This window comes from Saccopteryx leptura, chromosome 2, assembly GCF_036850995.1.
Source record: "Saccopteryx leptura isolate mSacLep1 chromosome 2, mSacLep1_pri_phased_curated, whole genome shotgun sequence".
NCBI lineage: Eukaryota > Metazoa > Chordata > Mammalia > Chiroptera > Emballonuridae > Saccopteryx > Saccopteryx leptura.
The window spans coordinates 225,873,326-225,894,044 of record NC_089504.1 but is presented as its reverse complement, the minus strand read 5'-3'; the positions used below and the strand labels follow the sequence as shown (position 1 = coordinate 225,894,044).

General features: G+C 45.3%; 1 protein-coding gene across 2 annotated transcripts in view; it reads right to left on the bottom strand.

The window, feature by feature from the left end:
* The window catches only part of MIS18A (MIS18 kinetochore protein A), an 83,819-nt gene that overhangs the window by 58,414 nt on the left and 4,686 nt on the right, over positions 1 to 20,719 (bottom strand). The window contains exons 2-6 of one of the 2 annotated variants that reach the window (XM_066370356.1): positions 20,104 to 20,170; positions 17,938 to 18,060; positions 15,163 to 15,256; positions 14,474 to 14,593; positions 7,194 to 8,259 (exon numbers count right to left, since the gene is read on the bottom strand). In XM_066370356.1, the coding sequence (XP_066226453.1) occupies positions 14,513 to 14,593; positions 15,163 to 15,256; positions 17,938 to 18,060; positions 20,104 to 20,170 (365 nt within the window). In that variant the 3' untranslated portion in view covers positions 7,194 to 8,259; positions 14,474 to 14,512. Of the gene's footprint in view, positions 1 to 7,193; positions 8,260 to 14,473; positions 14,594 to 15,162; positions 15,257 to 17,937; positions 18,061 to 20,103; positions 20,171 to 20,719 lie in introns of those variants that run through there. The other variant, XM_066370357.1, reaches the window with a different exon arrangement.

Here is a 20,719-nt window from a genome sequence, read left to right as displayed (position 1 = left end):
GCATGGATGGGGTGACAAGTATGTGGGAGACACACACCATTTCCAGGCTCATCTCTTTGGGGTTCATTCAGGCTGCCATTCATGCTTCCTACTTGCCCCTATGGGCTGGTCTCCCAACTAGAGCTGGAACTCCCAAAATTCTTTATTAAAATATTTTCCTTTTCAACAGCCGTGGCTATCTCTGACAGCAGCTGGCCCGTCTCTGCGGCTGGGCAAGACCAGGCCCCATTGCCATCGAGTTTCAGAGCCTCCTGGCTGCTGGGGCACGAGGAAGGTGGGTGAGGGGACCAGGGCATGACGCCCCCCGCCCTCAGGATCACACAGCAAGTGTTCCTGCCTTCACAAGCCACGTGCTTCATCTGCCTCTGATGTGTGATGGTCTGTAAGACAGACAGGCTTGCTTTCTTTTCTCTTCCCCCTTTTAAAAAAAAAATTTATTGATTGATTTTTTTTTTTAGATGGAGGGGGGAGAGAGGAAAAGCAGGAAGCATCAACTCCCATATGTGCCTTGACCAGACAAGCTCGGGGTTTCGAACCGACGACCTCAGCATTCCAGGTCGATGCTTTATCCACTGCGCCACCACAGGTCAGGTTCTTCCCTTTTTTTCTTTTTATTTTTTTTATAATTTTATTTTTTTAATGGGGTGACAGCAATAAATCAGGATACATATATTCAAAGAAAACATGTCCAGGTTATCTTGTGGTTCAATTTGTTGCATACCCATCACCCAAAGTCAGATTGTCCTGTCACCTTCTATCTAGTTTTCTTTGTGCCCCTCCCCCTCCCCTCTCTCTCTTCCTCTCTCCCCGCCCCCCATAACCACCACCACACTCTTATCAATATCTCTCAGTCTCACTTTTAGGTTCTTCCCTTAACAATTAAATTCATTGGGGTGACATTGGTTAACATTACTAAGTTATACAGCACATCGTCCATATAGCGCTGTGTGCCACCAGCCGAAGTCTGGTCTATCTCTGTCAACATGTCTCTGACTCCCTTTACCTCTTCATGTAGGAGTCACACTCCAACCCCCTTACCCTCTGGTAACCACCATACTGTTTGTGTCTATGGGGTTGTTATTTTTTGTTCATGTTGCTTTCTGTTTCATATCCCACATTTGAGTGAAATCATGTGGTTCTTATCCTTTTCCGTCTGACTTATTTCACCCCAAAATTTGAACACTTATCTGTAAAAATAAACGGTCCCATGTTAACTGCAGCATTATTCGCAAAAGCCAAGACATGGGAATGACCTAGGTGGCCTCGGACCGCTGACTGGAGAGAGATGGGCACATATAACAAGCAGACTCCCTCAGGCACTTTTCGACCGCCTTAAGCCCCCCTCCATCACTTCCCCCCAGAAGCACCCATCCAGGCACCACAGCTTCCCAGTTACCCAGCGCTGTGGGCCGGCTCATAGACCAGTTTTCGTGGAGAATGTCAACATTGGAAACACTTTTAGTTGACTTGATAAAAAGCTTTCAAAACTGCATTCTGAAAATAAATCCTGTGCAAGTAAGTGTTTTATAACATTAAACGGTTTTTCACACCTTTACCCTACCGATCCTTAGGGGAGGCTAGTCTGAGGGGCAGGTTCATCAATCGTCTCTAAATTCTGTAATGTTGTTACCAATAAGAAAGCTAAAACAGAGGGGTTAGGTGACTGGCTCAGGTTACATATCAGGGCAGGAACTGGACCCACAATGGAATCATAAGCAGAGCCCAGACAGAATGGCTCTCAGCGGGCACCCGTTCCAGACTCATCACGTGTGCAGATTCCACTAGGTGTCCAATGCCACACTATTCATGATGCAGAAATCTGCAAACAACCTCCTCTAGTGCCAGGAGTTTGGTTAAATGAACTATTCAATACCATGAGATATTCTAAAGGTATATTTGTTGACATGAAAAACTGTTCATGGCCCTGGCCGGTTGGCTCAGCGGTAGAGCGTCGGCCTGGCGTGCTGGGGACCCGGGTTCGATTCCCGGCCAGGGCACATGGGAGAAGCGCCCATTTGCTTCTCCACCCCCCCCCCTTCCTCTCTGTCTGTCTCTTCCCCTCCCGCAGCCAAGGCTCCATTGGAGCAAAGATGGCCCGGGCGCTGGGGATGGCTCCTTGGCCTCTGCCCCAGGCACTAGAGTGACTCTGGTCTCAGCAGAGCGACGCCCTGGAGGGGCAGAGCATCGCCCCCTGGTGGGCAGAGTGTCGCCCCTGGTGGGCGTGCTGGGTGGATCCCGGTCGGGCACATGCGGGAGTCTGTCTGTCTGTCTCTCCTCATTTCCAGCTTCAGAAAAAAAAAAAAAAAAAAAGAAAAACTGTTCATAATATAATCATTATGCCTGTCATTTTAATAATTATATAGTTATTTACAAATGCTTGGGTTACAGATGATTTTATTGTCTTCATTCCAGTTATCTGCATTTTCTCATTTTTCTATGGTAAAGGTACATTTTTGAGTACTTTCCAATGGACTAAATGTTTGTGCCCCCCCCCCAAAAAATTCATGTTAAAATGCTAACCTTCAATGTGATGGTATCTGGAGGTGAGCCCTTTGGGGGTGCTTAGGTCACGAGGGTGGAACCCTCATGAATGAAATTAATGTCCTTATTAAAGGGACCCCAGAAAGTTCTCGTTCTGTCTCCACACTTGACACAATGAGAAAACAGCGTCTGCAACCCAAATGTCCTCACCAGAACCTGATCTTGGACTCCCAGTCCCCAGAACTAGGAGAAGTAAACATGTTGATTATAAGCCACCTGATCTATGACATTTTGTTACAGCAGCCAAAACTGACTAGGACAGACTTTTTAAAGTTTTCTAAATTTTTTTTAATTCAGTGAGAGGAGGAGCGGCAGAGATAGACTCCTGCATGCACCCCAACCAGGATCCATCCAGCAAGCCCATTAGTGGGCGATGCACTGTCCATCTGGGGCACTGCTCCACTGCTCAGCAACTGAGCCCTTCTTAGCGCCTGAAGTGGAGGTCATGGAGCCATTTTCAGAACCTAGGGCCAACTCGCTCTAATCGAGCCATGGCTGCAAGAGGGGAAAAGGAGAGAAAGAGAGAGAGAGAAAGAGGAGGGGCAGAAGTGGGGAAGCAGATGGGTGCTTCTCCTGTGTTCTGATCAGGAATCAAACCTGGGACATCCACACAAGGGGCCGATGCTCTACCACTGAGCCAGCCAGCCAGGGAGCTTTTTTAGATTTTTAATTGATTTTAGCTAGAAAGGAAGGGTGAGAGAAACAGAAACATCAATCTGTTCCTGTATGTGCCCTGATCTAGAAATCAAACCTACAACCTTTGCATATGGGGATGATGCTAACCAACCGAGCTATCTGGCCAGGGCTACAGTTTCCCCAGGAAATCTCACTTGGTTAAAGAACAAATGTGTTTCCACCTGCAGTAAGTTTACTTAATATTATAAAACAGCCTTTTTCATTTATTTTCTCTTATAATTAACTTGCTGTGTGTGATAAACTGTTTACTTACTTGGGGATAACAATAAACATTTCATGAGCTTACTGATGTCCAATTCTAGTGGGTCCTTTAGGAAGCAGGATTCATGAAGCACATTTTTTCGTGTTTGTGTTGGGATTTCTTTCCCCAGAAACCTCACATACAACTGCTCAAAGGTAAATCATAATTGCTACTCTTTACCGGGTAAGTCACAAAACTATGGATGGGGGTCACCCTGCATCAGGCCCCCCAGAGACGACTATGCCTCAGTCCTTCTCGTTCCTTCCTGTCTGGTTCCACCAATCTCCCTGAGCTGCTGTTCAAACCTCCCATTTCTCCTGTCCCTGCGTCTGCTCCAGTCTGACCAAACCTTCTCAGGCGGCCCAGACTCTGTACCACTCAAACCCAGGGACTCCATTAGCTGCGATCTCTATCCCTAGGACTTTTCACCAAGGCACAAGAGGCAGGGTGACGCTCGTGCTGGCTTGCCTTGGACAGTTTACGTCTGTCACCTGGCTTCATTACATGTCCACTTTCCCTCCCTCCTGTGGCCTGGTTTGAACGAGAAGTTTGTCTCACGATGACAATAAGGAAACACTAGAGGCGGCAGCTGTTCTTGAGGAAACCATTCCTTGCCCCTTTCCCTGCATTCTGGCTCCTGCTAACCAATCCAATTGGTGACAAAGATTATTCCTTTTTCCTGTGAGAACCCTGACTCCTACTCCTTAATTACTGGAAAATAGCCCAGGGATCCCCAGACTGGGGGCTGTGTCTACTTCAAATACACTGTTCACTGCCCACCACAAAACAGTTCCCAGCCAGCCCGTCTTGGAGTTGAAGAGAATTCATGGCAGAGGTGGTGTTCTTAGAGAAATAACAAGAACAGGGCTGGCGGCAGCATCTCCTCACTCACAGCCTGGCTCGCCCCTCGCTGGGCTCATCAGAGCCAACGTCAGGAACAGTCTCCCAGGCTCCCCTTCAAGTGGGGAGTGAGACAACAGCGGTTGCCTTGGAAACCGCCTGGCTGGCATCACGGGATTTTGCTCACCCTGCTTGATGGCCGACATCCAACCCTGACTAAATCAAGTCCTAGTTGGTTACGTATGGCTTTGCTAAGCAGGCACAGCAACTGGGGAACAGAGCAGGAGAAAGTGAAACGACCACATATTGTTTTCACTGAAAGCAACTTGAGTCATAATGAAGAGAGATCACTAACGGACTTTAAAAATTAACACTCTTTGGTGAAACATGGGTGACCAGAGATGCGGCTAAACAGTGTTCACATACCCACGTGTTAATTCTATTCAGAATTCCATGAGATGATTCAAGAACATCTTCGAGATGTGCCACCTGCCAGCCACCGGCTACGGCTGATGCGGCAGCAGCGAACGTGGATGGTGCCCCTACTCCAAACCTCTTCTGTGGTCTTGGCTCTCTAAGACCATCGATGTCTGGCAGGTGACAGAGGCTTTGTATGATCCTTGATTCCCGGCTGATCAAGTTTTCTATTTCAAATCAATCCTGAATAAAAGCATAACACTTGTGACCGCTTTTAGTACAATAGATTGATTGAAGGAGGAATTTTAACAGGTCACTCAAATCCAGTCTGCTCGTTACACGGATGACACAGAGGCTGGGAGATGGGAAGCCGGGGCGTGGACGGTGGGGCTAGTCAGAGGCACAGCAGGACTCGAGATTCCCAGTCTGCTAGGACCTCCCGGTGTGGCCTCTCTGCCTCTGCTACATCCTGTTAACTATACTGACTTCATGCACGACTATGTATATTTTTTTAAAATCCTGTTTCCATGAATGGAAACCTGACTTAAAACGTAATTGTCTAAACACAGTGCCCCCCACAGCTTTACAGTCCGTATTTCCGTTACCCACAGTCAACCACAGTCTGACATAGCAAAGGGAACACTCCAGAAATCAATAACCCCATTTTAAATTGCACACCATTTTGAGTAGCAGGATGAAATCTCCCGCTCTGTCCCACTCGGGCTGTGACTCTTCCCTTTGTCCAGTGTCTGCACATTGCAGATGCTCCCCGGTCCATGAGCAGACGGACTGTCACGCTGTCGTGGGGCTTGTGTTCAAGTGACCCTCGTTTGACTCAACAACGCTCTCGTGTGCAGGAGTGGTGATGCTGGCAGTTCAGATATGCCGGAGAGGATAGAGGAGCTTCCTTCGCCTGAAAACGTGTTTGTATAGAAAACAAAGCAGTACAGAGGGGGCAAAAGTAGTTTCACAGTTGTGAGTACGTGTTTTATTCTTGCATTATGAATTACTGTATTATCTTCCACTGAACAAGTGAAACCTACTTTTGCCCACCCTGTGAATAGCGTTCTCTCCATGGTTTCAGGCACCCGCTTGAGTCTCAGAACACATCCTGGGACAGTAAGGAGGGACTACTGCACTTGAAGGTTTCAGAAAATATTCTACTTTGAATACAGTGCTTCTGATGCCTCTTCTCATAGAGAATGCTGTTCCTTCATCTTTCCAAAGGAATAAACGGCATTAATCAAGTGAGCATTCCTGGGGAGTCCTGTGAGTCAGACGTGTGCTCGTCCAGGACGTCTGACACCTCTCACTTGGCTTCGCCAACCACAATGGCAAACAGCATTGAGCTCTCAGAAAGCACTGGGGGAGGGGACTCAGTAATAAACCTGAGTCATAGAAACTTAATGACTGGAAGAGAAAACGTAATTAACTTCTCAGTGTAAAACTGACATCCCTTGGGGAAAATGCTGGTGTGAGTGGAGCATAGACAGTTTCAGGATTGAAGACTGGACCACCTAAGTGCTGGCAATCTGGCTGAGGTGACCATTGCTTTAATTAAGGAGCTTGGTCACGAGAGAGGAGGGGATAAACTCCAGGTCGAGAGGAGATAGCTGCCCGTGTTTGCCACTGTGGTATCAATGGACTGGACACAATGAATATTTATGTGGTGAAATGCGGCCCCTTGTGGTCTTATTGGGGAAAAAAACAAAAAACCCAACTCAAAGCTGAAGAGAAACACTCGTCTACTTCACAGGGTCAAATAGGCACTGAAAAAAATGACTGTGGTATTCAGAGAAATTGATAATTGGGACTAAACAGACAACCATAGGAAAGGGGCACTTTCGTCACTGTCTCCTAAACCAGCACATCACAAACTGAAATGTGCAGGGGAACTACCTGAGGTTCACAGCCTTTGGGGCAGGGCCCGGGGGTCTCCAACCAGCTCCCAGGCACTGCACAACCTGAGTCACAGGGGCCAGAGGAAAGGCCCTCCCTGTGGGTGGGCAGAGCTGCCCATCAGATCCCCATTCTGGGGTTCCAGGGGCCCCCATTTCAGTTCTTTCCCACACCCAAGCACTAGGAACCTGATAACCTCTTCTGCTTCTTCAAACTAAGGGGCCCACGGACCCCAGCCCTGAGGTTATCACCCCCCTAAGGAGGCATGTCTTGAAAAGGCAAAGCCCACCTCCCGGACACCATCCTGGCCTAGCAAGGACTTTCTGATCTCAGGAAGCAACAACTATTTTGGATTGCCATGGGTGCCTCGTTAATGTCCACGTGGTTTTCTTTCACGGCTCTTGTGACTACTGAGAACGGCAGGTCATTCCCAATGCCATGCAGTCCAAACCTCTTGTGACATGCATACCCGAACAAGGTGTTGTGATGTCTACCCCCTAGGCTTCCTGTCCACACCAGCAGCACCGCTGTAGTTCTGCATGCTGTTTCAGGTGGCGGGGTTGCATTTTACCTCACTCCAAAAATTCACTGTATTTAATTACAAAACAAATTTTAATACAAAGTACTTTTGACGTGATGTGGGCAGAGAAAGATGGAATTGATAAAACAGCGGGGTATCACAGGTGACTAATCACCCAGGGAAATGGGCTTGATTTGGTCGTTCCCCTGGAATTCCTATTTACCCGGTCAACAGTGAAGTCTAACCCCACACCACCACTGCATTCCAGGCCGTTTTATTTTACACATCTTTCATGGGTCAACTTTGAATGTGTCAACTCAGGTAAAGAACGAAGGCAAGTGAACTTTCTTGGCTTGTTCGCAGGCAGAGCACTGCTCGGGTATTTGGCTCATTCAGGACGAACGAGAAATTTACATAATGCTGACCACCTCCAGTCCCTTGTTTTTAGGTACAGCCACCCTTCTGTAGGCAGGGGTTCCATCTCCTCAGATTCAGCCCTAAATTCTTCAGGGGAAAATGTTAAGTTGCTGACGTGTACTATGAAGTTAGGCCTAGGATGGCAATGTCTGTACTGAACATGTAAACGTTTCTTGTCATTATCCCCTAAATGCAGCCTGGCAGTGACTCTCACAGCATTTCCCTTGTATCGGGTACTCTGAGTACTCAGAGAGGATCTACAGCACACAGGAGGAGGAGCGTAGGTGACATGCAAGCACTATGCCACTTTCTGTAAGAGACTTGGGCACCCAAGGACTTTGGCATCTGAGCGGTCCTAAACCAAGGTCCTGTGGCTGCTGAGGGACAACTGCTCAGTCTTGCTTTTTCTCCAGAAAAGGGACAGAATGTGGCTGTGATCACTGAAGTGTTACTTATTAAATGGTAGTATGTTAGGACTTGGTCTACTGGGTGTTGAAAAGTCATTTTCCCTTCTCTCTTAAGCTTTAAATGAAAGTGTGGAGGGAGATTCAAAATATGAAGGACTGTGCTGTGAAACTTGCTCTCCAGGACTCTGCTTCTGCAGCACTTGCTGGCTTCTTTGGTGTCAATTCTCCTAATGCGCTCACTTGGAAGCTGCCGACAAGGCAACAGCCTGTGGACAAAATTCCTGAAAATGTAACAACAGACTCTTAGTCCCTGCATAGCTCGGAGCAAGACAGAGGGGTGAGGGTATAAGCCTTCTTTCATGCCTTACCTCTTGATAGGGAAACTCAGTTGTAAAACCTCTAAAGAGTGTGACTTTCACAGCACATCATCACATTTAAAGTTTTAAAATAGGCATTTCATTCTAGGTAGTCATTAAAACTCAGATTATATAAATATTTAATGATGTGGTAATACGTTTACAAAATATTCTAAGCAAAACCAATACGGTTTTTGCATATAAAATACTACAAGGATATACCCCAAAAGTGAATAGTTACCTTTTAGTTACAAGATTATATGCGGATTTTATTTTTTGTGCTATTCTTATTTCTTATTTCTACCATATTCATATATTATATGTGTAGGTGGAAAATAAAATAAATCCAATGTGTTATACTTTAAAAGAAAAAATCTGGGTGTCTCAGATTTTTTCTTTTATGTCCATGGAATTTTATGAGTAGACAGGCTGGATGGACTCAGACAGACTCTACTAAAATGGACTGAATCTTGACCATTTATTTCTGTGATGTTTTACTGTGTTCAAAGTCTGGTGGTCCCCATGACCCAAGACACCACCAAACCCTCTGCTGCCTTCCCTACATATGCACACACTTTACGTTTCTCTCTGGCATTTCCAAGCTGCCAGCAACAGTACTCTTGGGCTTTGGGGCCATAATTAAGTAAACCAGGGTGACTGAACTCAAGCCCTGCGCTAGTGTGACAGTCCATTTGATCACCGAGGGCACTGCTCAGTGACGAGCGGGTGAGCAGGCAGTGTCTATAGCACAGAGACACGGACACACAGATGATTCACATCCTGGTGGGATGGAGCGGGACAGCGTGAGGTTCCATTATTACACTACTCAAATGCCTGCAATTTAAAATGTATGAATTGCTTATTTCTCGAATTTTTTATTCAGGATATTCTGACCACAGGATAACTAAAACTGTGGAAAGAGGGGACTGCTATTCCGTCATAATCATCACCTAATGTACTTGTGATGTGAGAGAATGAGTAACCCCTGTTTTACAGATGAGGAAACAGGCTCACAATGATGACATGTTGAATCCAAGGTCACATGCTAACAAGGAGCTCAACCAGGCTCTGACCCTCAGATCTTCCCAGAAAATCACGGTGAAGCGAGCTGTGCTCACAGCACTCTCTTTCTAGGAGTCCCCAAAAAACTCAGGCGGGCCTGGTTTGCCCATCCTAAATGCCCCGTGTGACTGGCATCGTCCAGGTAGGCACATGCACGCAGGCGTGGGTGTCACACAGAAAGGCATCACGGCGGTCCAAGCCTGGGAATTTGCGAACAGGCCTGGGAACTGACTGAGGGGACAGACCTGCTCTTGGATGGAAGCACACATGCACTCACTGCACCTGTAAGGCCACGCTGTGGGCTCTCACCAGCCCACAGCCTCTCCCTGAGGAAGAGGGAGTACCATTCACAGGACAGCCGGCTAAAGGAGCGACCTCTGTCTAAAGCCCCGTGCTGGGTCCTGAGGAATTTGGATCAAACATCTGTCTCTTGGCCCTGGCTCAGTGGTAGAGCATCGGCCTGGCGTGCGGAAGTCCCAGGTTCAATTCCTGGCCAGGGCACACAGGAGAAGCGCCTATCTGCTTCTCCACCCCTCCCCCTCTCCTTCCTCTCTCTCTTTCCCTCCCGCAGCCAAGGCTCCATTGGAGCAAAGTTGGCCTGGGCGCTGAGGATGGCTCCATGGCCTCTGCCTCAGGCGCTAGAGTGGCTCTGGTCGCGACAGAGCGACACCCCGGATGGGCAGGGCATCGCCCCCTGGTGGGCGTGCCGGGTGGATCCTGGTCAGGCGCATGTGGGAGTCTGTCTGACTGCCTCCCCCGTTTCCAGCTTCAGAAAAATAAAAAAAAAAGGGGGGGGGAACATCTGTCTCTTGTTATGGGACCCTCCCTCCTGTTCACAGGCATGCTTCACAAGGGCTTGGAGACCAGAAAGAGACTGCTGCATTACTTATGAGGAATGGAAACAAGAACTCACTCCTCGGCCCTGGCCGGTTGGCTCAGTGGTAGAGCGTTGGCCTGGCGTGCGGGGGACCCGGGTTCGATTCCCAGCCAGGGCACACAGGAGAAGCGCCCATTTGCTTCTCCACCCCCCCCCCTTCCTCTCTGTCTCTCTCTTCCCCTCCCGCAGCCGAGGCTCCATTGGAGCAAAGATGGCCCGGGTGCTGGGGATGGCTCCTTGGCCTCTGCCCCAGGCGCTAGAGTGGCTCTTGTCACAGCAGAGCATCGCCCCCTGGTGGGCGTGCCGGGTGGATCCCGGTCGGGCGCATGCGGGAGTCTGTCTGACTGTCTCTCCCCGTTTCCAGCTTCAGAAAAATACCAAAAAAAAAAAAAGAACTCACTCCTCAAGTTGTAGGCTGTAATGTGTGGGTACACAAGGCAAGTTAAAAAAAACAGCATTCTGAGCCCTGGCCGGTTGGCTCAGCGGTAGAGCGTCAGCCTGGCGTGTGGAAGTCTTGGGTTTGATTCTAGACCAGGGCACACAGGAGAAGCACCCATCTGCTTCTCCACCTTTCCATCTCTCCTTTCTCTCTATCTCTCTCTTCCCCTCCCACAGCCAAGGCCCCACTGGAGTCAAGTTGGCCTGGGCACTGAGGATGGCTCCATGGCTTCCGCCTCAGACGCTAGAATGGCTCTGATTGCAGCGGAGCATCACCCTCTGGTGGGCATGCCGGGTGGATCCCAGTCAGGCGCATGCAGGAGTCTGTCTGCCTCCCCTGCCTCTTACATCGGAAAAATACACAAAAACAAACAAGAAAACCCCAGCATTCTGGTGAGACCTCACGCAAAGCCAGAAAATCCAGGCCACTGGCCACCAGGAACAGGCAGCCCTGGGAGAGGCTGGCCCTGTGTGGAAAAGGCCCCCTCCCTCAAATATCACAGTGTAGCACTTGGGGAGGACACAGCAGTCCCAGTTGGATCCCTAGGGGTGGGCAGTTTGGCAGCCTCAGAGGTCTCTATTCCACATGAATGACAAGGACACCCTGTAGTGACATCACAGGCAAAGGCCAACGAAGGGGACTATGCCTCATGGGACACGACTGTCCCCTGGGATTTACTTTTAGACCCTGCAGTGGAACACAGCTATGTGAGCTGCATATCTGCACCCCTGGGGGAGCGGTCAGCTCCACCCGAGAGACCATACAGAACTGCAGCTCCGGGGATGGTGGTCTGCATGAAAAGGCTCCTCCAAGACCTGCACTTGAGGTGGCCACAGAGGCCTCAAGTGATCTCTCTCCCGATCCACAGTAAAGCCTAACTCAGCACTTTGGATTACACAAAGGACCTTCATTGGGAAATGGGCAGTTTTCAGGACACGTGGGGTAGAGATCCTGCCCCAGTAGAAACAGGTGGAAGGAATCAGGGAACTAAACGCCTACCTCTCTAGAAAGGCCCTGGCAGGGACTGTTGGTGTCTGCTACCCGTGCAGCCAGGAGTCAGCTGACTCACTGTTCAACATCCTTCCCTGTTCTGAAGGAACTTACATGCAAAGTGCTACCAAAGCTCCTAAGAGACCCGTGGGCCTTCACCTAGCTTACTTAGGCAGTTGCTGATGTTCTCACCTGGTACCAGGTCTGCGAGAAGAGACCTGGGGCCTCACTAACTAAACATTACCGGAAACTATGGACAATTGATTAAAAAGAATTCAATAATAGTGAATGGTCAAGTCAATCTGACTTAGAGAACTTTTTGTTATGATGGCTTTAAGTAGTCTCAGAAATAACAAGGGAACTTCTTTTTTTTTTTTTTTTTTTGGTATTTTTCTGAAGCTGGAAACCGGGAGGCAGTCAGACAGACTCCTGCATGCGCCCGACCGGGATCCACCCGGCACACCCACCAGGGGGCGATGTTCTGCACATCTGGGGCGTCGCTCTGTTGCGACCAGAGCCACTCTAGCGCCTGGGGCAGAGGCCAAGGAACCATCCCCAGTGCCTGGGCCATCTTTTGCTCCAATGGAGCCTCGGCTGCGGGAGGGGAAGAGAGAGACAGAGAGGAAGGAGAGGGGGAGGGGCGGAGAAGCAGATGGGCGCTTCTCCTGTGTGCCCTGGCCGGGAATCAAACCCGGGACTCCTGCACGCCAGGCTGATGCTCTACCACTGAGCCAACCGGCCAGGGCAACAAGGGAACTTCTGAGAAGCAGAAATTGAGCTGAGTTACCCACTGAATATTGTTAGGAGGCCTCATCTAACAGCACCCCTAAACAGAAGGGGACCTGGGGAACTCGGGGTTCCCTTCACAGTCCTGAGCAGGCCAAGTGCAGTGCCCTGTCCAGGAAAGTGTGGAGGTTATGGCACCATAATGTCTGAGTTCAGTTAACTACCATAATTCAGGTTCATAAAAACCAATCACAAAGCAGTTTCAACCTTTATTCTCTCCCTGATTGTCAAAATGACACATGCTTGCTGTCAGTCTTGCACTACAGAAAACTAGAAAGCTGAACATTTCCCTAGAATCCCACCTCAGAGATGGCTACTTCTCTCTTCGGTAAATATTCTTACAGATTTAAGCACATACAGTGGTAAATAAATGAACAAGTGGAATTCTCTCATTATTAAAATATAGGCTATACTGTTCATGTGCACATTTTCAAATACAGTGGTACCTTGACACATGAGCACTTTAAATCATAAGCAATCTGAGAGACGAGCAGTCACTCACGGGATTTTTTACTTTAAGTCATGAGCAAATATTTGAATCACAAGCTTCCACCACCCTCCACTAGATAGCTTGCTGAATGTTCTGAAAGGGAGGAAGAAACAAACTTCCATGGAAAGGTTTTTGTTGAAATGGCCTCTGAGTGAAAGCAAGAAAAGTGTGGCGCAAAAGCCAAAAGTCAGTGAAGAAAATGATAATGATTAAACAAAGTAAAAAATAGCAATTAAGTTTAGCGATAAAGTTACATATCATATGTAGCGTGTAAGTTAAATTTTGCAATTAAATGTAGTGTTAAGTGTATAGAGAGTAAATTATGTTAAGGGTAACGCATGAAATAAAAACCTCCTCTGCCAGTCTCCTCCCCCTCCACCAGCATCTCTGTCTGACCTTGAAGATAAATACACTTCATAAACCAGTTTATTTCTTTACATTCTCTTATTATGTATATATATGTATATTTGTTATTTATAAAGTAGATTTTCTTCTTTTTTTTTTCCCCCTAAAGTGAGAATCAGGGAGGCAGTCAGACAGACTCCTGTATGCGCCCGACTGGGATCCACCCGGCATGCCCACCAGGGGGCAATGCTCGTCCCATCTGGGGCGTTGCTCTGCTGCAACCAGGGCCATTCTAGCGCCTGAGGTGGAGGCCATTGAGCCATCCTCAGCGCCCGGGCCAACTTTGCTCCAGTGGAGCCTTGGCTGCAGGAGGGGAAGAGAGATATAAAGAGAAAGGAGAGGGGGAAGGGTGGAGAAGCAGATAGGCGCTTCTACGTGCCCTGACCGGGAATCGAACCCGGGACTTCCACAAGCCAGGCTGATGCTCTACCGCTGAGCCAACCTGCCAGGACTAAAGTACATTTTCTTATTTAAAAGCATATAAAACAAAAAATTCGTATGGTTTTTGGGGGCCAGAACAGATTAATTGCATTCTCATTAATTTAAATGGGGAAATTCGATTTGACACATGAGTAAATTGAGTCACGAGTTCAGCCATGAAACGAATTAAACTCCTGTGTCACGGTACCGCTGTAGTTCTGACAAATGATTCAACTGACCAGTTTCCCCAGAGAGCTGTATGTGTTTGTCCTCAAAGGTGAGTGAACCACACAGCAGGTGGGAAAACCACCATGATTTTCTTACCATTCAATGTTAAATATTACTCAAAGTATTAAAGATGAAGGAAAGGTCTAAAGGAAGTATGAAATAAAGAACAATGAATTTGATACAAAGGAGGAAACAGTCCAGAAAATCATGGCAGTTTCTTATCAGAATAAAGCTCCTAAATCTATTCCCAGCAAATACCACAGAATGGGTTTAAAATTCAAAGGTGGAATACAATCATATCTTTACCATCAGATATAGCCTCAATCTATAATTATTCTCATTTATCAATACAGGAAATACAATGTACACAGCCAATTAGAATCTGCTCAGTTGTAAGAGAAGCAAATTATAACAAGAATTGCTTATAGGTAAAAAAAATTACCATGGGCCAGGAGTCTGGAACCACAGGCTCAGAGGGGTTTCAGCTCTTGGAGCTGGTAATGGGCAACTTTGTTTCAATCTCCCACAGCTTTGTTTGCAACACTTTCAAAACATCTTCCATCTATTGTATTGAAAAAAGAACATTAAAAAAGACACATGATCATGATTAAAATCATACACGGTTAAATGATTAAAATATACATCATTAATACAATTTCTGAATGTTATGCATTACACAGAAATATTCAATATGTATCAAATAAAATTATTTAAACTAAGTTTTATTAAACAAGATGTAAGTGTATCAACTGCATTTCTCAGTCTCTCATGGACACGGTCTTGCCTATCTGGCCATGAGAAGCTGTTAACATGCAAAAGTAAGACTGCTCTTAGACTATGAGAACTAAACCAAGTGAAATGGTTTATTTGACTCAAAGGTATATTTCTACTTTTTAACAGTTTTAGAATATACACCACTTTTAATTTTGGCATGAGATAATTTCCTTATTATATTTTTTTATAAAGCTTTAGCCTCATTTGTAGTTTGTGCCCCAAATCCACCTTTCTAGCAACTGAAATAAAACAAACACTCGGCTACACAAAAACCCTAAGAACCAAACAGACACCATGAGGAGCACTCCTCACTGACAAGACGTCACACAAAGAAATAAAAAGTTCGCAACAAATTACCTGCTTTAAAGAATTTTCTATTTCAATTCTGCTTTCGAGATTAAAAGCTTGGGCTTCTGACACAATCTGCTTTTCAGAGGACCCTAAAACATAACTACACAGCACCAAGTTAAAGTGTGAAAGTGAGCCAACATTAACTTTGCGTTCGTTCATAATATTAACATTCTAAGTATATTACAGTATGTCAGCACCAAGTAAACAAATAAAACAACTATTTTTGTGCAGAAAGCTGTACCACACAAAATCATGTTTTCCTCCTTAATATCCTTGTCCAGATATCCCTAAGTATTTCCCAGAATTTTTAAGTCATTACTGGGAATAAGCTGGTGGCAAAACATTATCACTCGTAGTTCAAAATTCTGTTTTAAAGTTTCTTTATATAACATTTCAGGAACATGTGTACTTTCAAATTTGACTTTCAGTAAATAATAATTTGTGGAGTCAACTCTTGATTACCCAAATCTGGGCAATTTCAACAGCCATCCTTCAAATTACGCTTCACTGGACTCTGGGGTTATAAGACACTGTGGCCTGCGGGAAGATTGGCATGCAATGGGGGAGCCAGGTCAGCGCAGGTGACCAGACGAAACATACACGACAAGGAAGAGGTGCGAGTCTTCCCCACACACAGCAACTTCACCAGTATCCCTCCTTTTATCAGCTAAAAACAGTCTTGTCTAAAAAAAAACCCTGTTGATTATGAATCTAAAACGTAGCATGACTGACCAGGCGGTGGCGCAGTGGATAGAGCGTCAGACTGGGATGCAGAGGACCCAGGTTCGAGACCCCGAGGTCACCAGCTTGAGCGCGGGCTCATCTGGTTTGAGCAAAATTCCACCAGCTTGAGCCCAAGATCGCTGGCTCAAGCAAGGGGTTACTCGGTCTGCTGAAGGCCCGCAATCAAGGCATATATGAGAAAGCAATCAATGAACAACTAAGGTGTTGGCAACGCGCAATGAAAAACTAATGATTGATACTTCTCATCTCTCTCCGTTCCTGTCTGTCTGTCCCTGTCTATCCCTCTCTCTGACTTTCTCTCTGTCTCTGTAATAAAATAAAATAAAAAAAAAAAAAAAATTAAAACGTAGCACGGGAGGCCAAACGGCAGACAGCAATCGCAACTTGGTTAGAGAAGAAATATAGATGAGCTGGGTAATTAAATGGCAGTCATGTATAAAATGGTAAAGAAGCAGTACAGAGGACGACATCCACTTCTGAAACCAAGCAAGTTCCTTGCCATTAAAATTCTGCCCCAAGAGGTAACCCCACCCTAAATTTCACTGCACAAGGAAATAAGAGCGTCTGTGCGTGAATCCCCAGGGCGGAATCTTCCGCTCATCTTCTTTTATACGGAGGCACCACTTTTGAATTTTGTATCAACCCTACTGGACTGAGATTTCATGTCTTTTATAGTTGTCCTCTTCCCCACCTAGTTTCACATATCTTTGCCACAGGCTCGTGGAGATGAAGGAACCCCGTTCTGGCTGGTCTATTTGTGTACGAAAACCAAAGTGGATCTGCGCCCTGTCCAGGCAGACCTACGTACTTGCAGCATCCTTCTGTGTAAGAGCTGTAATGAGTTTGTGGGTTTTAAAATGTGGATCTAAACCTTTGAAACCTTTGCAGTTTCAAAGACAGTGGCAAAACTGCACTTATCAAAGAGTAATTAGCCTGACCTGTGGTGGTTCAGTGGATAAAGCATCGACCTGGAAATGCTGAGATCGCCGGTTCGAAACCCTGAGCTTGCCTGGTCAAGGCACATATGGGAGTTGATGCTTCCAGCTCCTCCCCCCTTCTCTCTCTCCTCTCTCTCTCCTCTCCCTCCCTCTCTGTCTCTCTCTCCTCTCTAAAATGAATAAATAAAATGAAAAAAAAAAAGAGTAATTAGAAGAGAAATTACAATAAAAGAATAGGGTTTTAAATGTTTTAAGAGAAACTCCTAAGTAATTCAACAGTAGTGACAAAATACCGGTACCCAGTAATCAAAGTCAAAGTACATTCTCTTCTTCGTGACTTGTTCCTCCACCTCGATGTATAAGGTTTCTTAGGTACCTTTAAGCCTCAAGGGCTTGCTACATCATTTCCAGGATAAGTGAACATGCAGCAAGGACAATCAATTTGTTAATTTTGTGTTTCCTCTAAAAAAGGGCTAGTGAATTGGAAGGCATTAAGATACCTGAAATTGTCCTCAGACCCTAACTCACCTCGTTTCCGAACACTTCCTAGAAACCCTGGAGAGCGAAGGCACTTCCTTACACCTCCACAAAGAACACAAGATGCTTCTTCACTTGACCCAAGAAAACAGAAACAGCTGTGACTTTGCATTTCTACTTTTCCAGAACACCAAAGGGACATTTAATTTATACTAACCATTTTTGAAATTCTTATTTCTTCAGGATATTCTTGGAGGGGAAAAGTAAAATAGACAAAGTATATTGATCCACACAATTCCTTTTTAAAAACCCTATTAAATTAAATTTGATTTTTAAGAATGACTGCACGTATTTTTACTCTGAAAAATGTTCCCACAGTGTTTTCTCCTTACAATTTAGAGTGTCTAACGTCTTCACTACCAAATAAATCAGGTCAAAACAAAATAAAAATATCACTGGTTTTAATGTCAGAAATTATTACTTGAAAATATATATTAACCAAAGTGCTGATTTAGTTCTGATGTTTTCTTTTTTTTTTTTTAGTTCTGATGTTTTCAAACCAGCTTCTCCGCAACTTTCTGAGAACTTAGACATGAGGTGTTTGTTTATACATAAAAATTACCTTTCAATGGCTTCAACTTTGAAGCAAAACAAGTCCCTCTTGTAATCCAGACTGTTGGGTGTGCACTTGTATATGTAGCCGAGGCTAAGTGAGCATCCCGTGCAGTACAAGGCCTCCAGGATGCTGCAACAGAGACACGACACTGCTTTAGCCACGAATAGCCCCACACACCCCAGCTGGTGGTAGCTGGGGATTTCAACCAATCATGAGCATGACAGTGTAACACATAGCACAAAAGACAGCTATTATGTCAAAAGGACTGTAATTCATATCAATATGTGAACCATCCCTAATAACTATTCCTGCTATCAAGCAAAATGGAGCCAACCAAGACCCAAGAACATGGTATAGGTTGCATCACTTTTCACATCCAGACACCGAGACATTTCTGGTTACTGCATAAACATATGGAACAAAGAACAAAATGGACAAATTGTAATTTCTCACTGGTGATACATAGCTAAATGGTAGCCCACGGGTCACACAGTATGCCTCTGTGGGCTCTGATACGCTTCTGTGTGGTTGTGGTTTTCTATGAGAAACGTAAAAACATTTTAGTAAACCCCAGGAGGGAGCCATACCTGCACCACCAGCAGTGAATAGGAAAAGTTATGCTGTACATCAAAACTCACGACCATCACAAGGCTGCCACACAGTCACCAAGACTGCGCACTAACATCAAATGCAGGTCATCAGACAAGAAAGGATACTTAGATGAACCTAACTCATTAGGACACTGGTCAATAGCTACAGTTGTTTTATCTGGAATTATCAAAATCAAACTGAGCAACCCTGAGAGCACACACAGCCCATCCACACTCCTGCGGAGCAATGAAGAGACAGCAGCTGTGTTATTGCAGGGTCCTCCTAGCCTCCCACTGGCAAGGCCTGGCCCAGACTTCACCCTCATTGGTGACTATGGAGAAGGCAGCACCAGAAATCATAAGGTGATTTTAAGCCAAGGATGAGTTAGCTTGAAAGAAACTTAAATGACAGGATCCGAATGGACAGAGGAAACAGCATGGCTGCCTTCACAAGTTACTTCTAACCCACACGCGCTCGTCGGCCATCTGCACAAGGGCATCCCGGAGCAATATGGTATCTCCAAAAGAGTGGAGCACGTGATCCTAGTGAAGTTCTAAAGGACAGGTTCGGTGATATAACTAACCAGGACTAACCACTGGCTCAAAGTGGGGCAGCCAACTACCTCCTTGACTCTCCAGCATTCCGTTCCCAAGTATAAAAAGACAAAAGTCTCAGTTTGGTGCCAGAATGTCTTTAACACGAATCTCAGTGACAAATCTTTTAACAGACAGAGAATAGACCTCAGGTTGAGAACCAGCCAGGCAATAGTTCTCTCAGCTACAATTTAATAACATTCATTCTCACTGCAGTTATCTTCAGTTACTTTCTAGTTATAGCAAATGATACATGTATGGTGGTAATATAAAAATTCTGAGTCAATAAATAAAATTTTTAAGTACATAAGCACAACTGGTATAACAGATATGACCAAAATGGTGAAAATATCATCAAAATGAAAAATAACATCAAAATGGAAGCAGAGAATAAAGAACATTTTGCAAGAAACCAGGAGAGATACAACCACCATGCTGGCTCTTATAGAAGTTGTACCCTGACCTCAGCTCAGTTCTGCCCTCCCCAGGCCTTACTCTCATTTAAAGTGAATCTCAAAAAAAAAAAAAAAAAAAAAAGTGAATCTCATTCTTCTTGAGTAATTTTTCATTGAACTGTACTTTATTTGAATAAGACAGTCTAGCATTACTAAAAATAAAAAACCAATATTTTTAACATATACTTAAAATATGTAACATTGGTCTAAAGCACCCTTTGGCTTTGAGATTTCAAGATACAAATATATTCTTTTCTATTTTTTTTATTCTTTTCAGCACCAAGCCCAATGACCCAAAAAGTGAATGCCACAGGGTGCCTTTATATACTTAGAAACTCTTCCACCTCAATTATCTAAAGCAGACCACCATCGTCGAAGAACTGATAAATCACAGTAACTAATTTCATACTGATTACCATGGAAAAAGTCTTATCTCAAGTAATCTTACTGGTAATAATCTTTTTAAAGAGTTTTATTTGAAAAATAAACATTTTCTGTAACATACACGTTGGCATAGATATTGCCTTACTCACCAACCATTTTCATTTTCACGTTTGGATAGTATCTGTTCCTTATCCACAGAAACATTACTGGAAACACCTAGAAATAAAACACAATAATTTATTAATGTGGTTCATCATAATACATGTGCAGACATTTAGAGAACTTCTAATTCAACTTTTATTTTAGAACTCAGAGGGTCAGAACAAGTAAGAGCCCAAAGTGTATGTCTCTCTCTCTCTCACTCACACACACACACACATGCCCGCAAGGGTAGTCTACAAGTAAAAATGCTGGGACTTGTAGAAAAAGAGGCAGAATAAGTTTTCTTCCTTCCCCAGAAAAACCACTAATATTAATGAAATGAATAAAGTTAGAGGGGGAAATTCAATCGACAGTATCACTTGGAACAATGAACCCCTCCACCCAAAGACTACTGAGGACACCTGCCAGAGACAATAAAATTAGGATCAAAATCAAGGAGATGCTAAAAGCCCACACACTCATCTCCTAATCTCATATTTCTCTAAAAGTAACTGAGTACCCTCAGGAGGCCAGGCAAAAACCTTTGAGAGCGTGATGGGACAGGGGTCACAGATGAACCCCAGAAGAAGCACCCCTAGAGGACCCAGGACCAGGCCACACTGA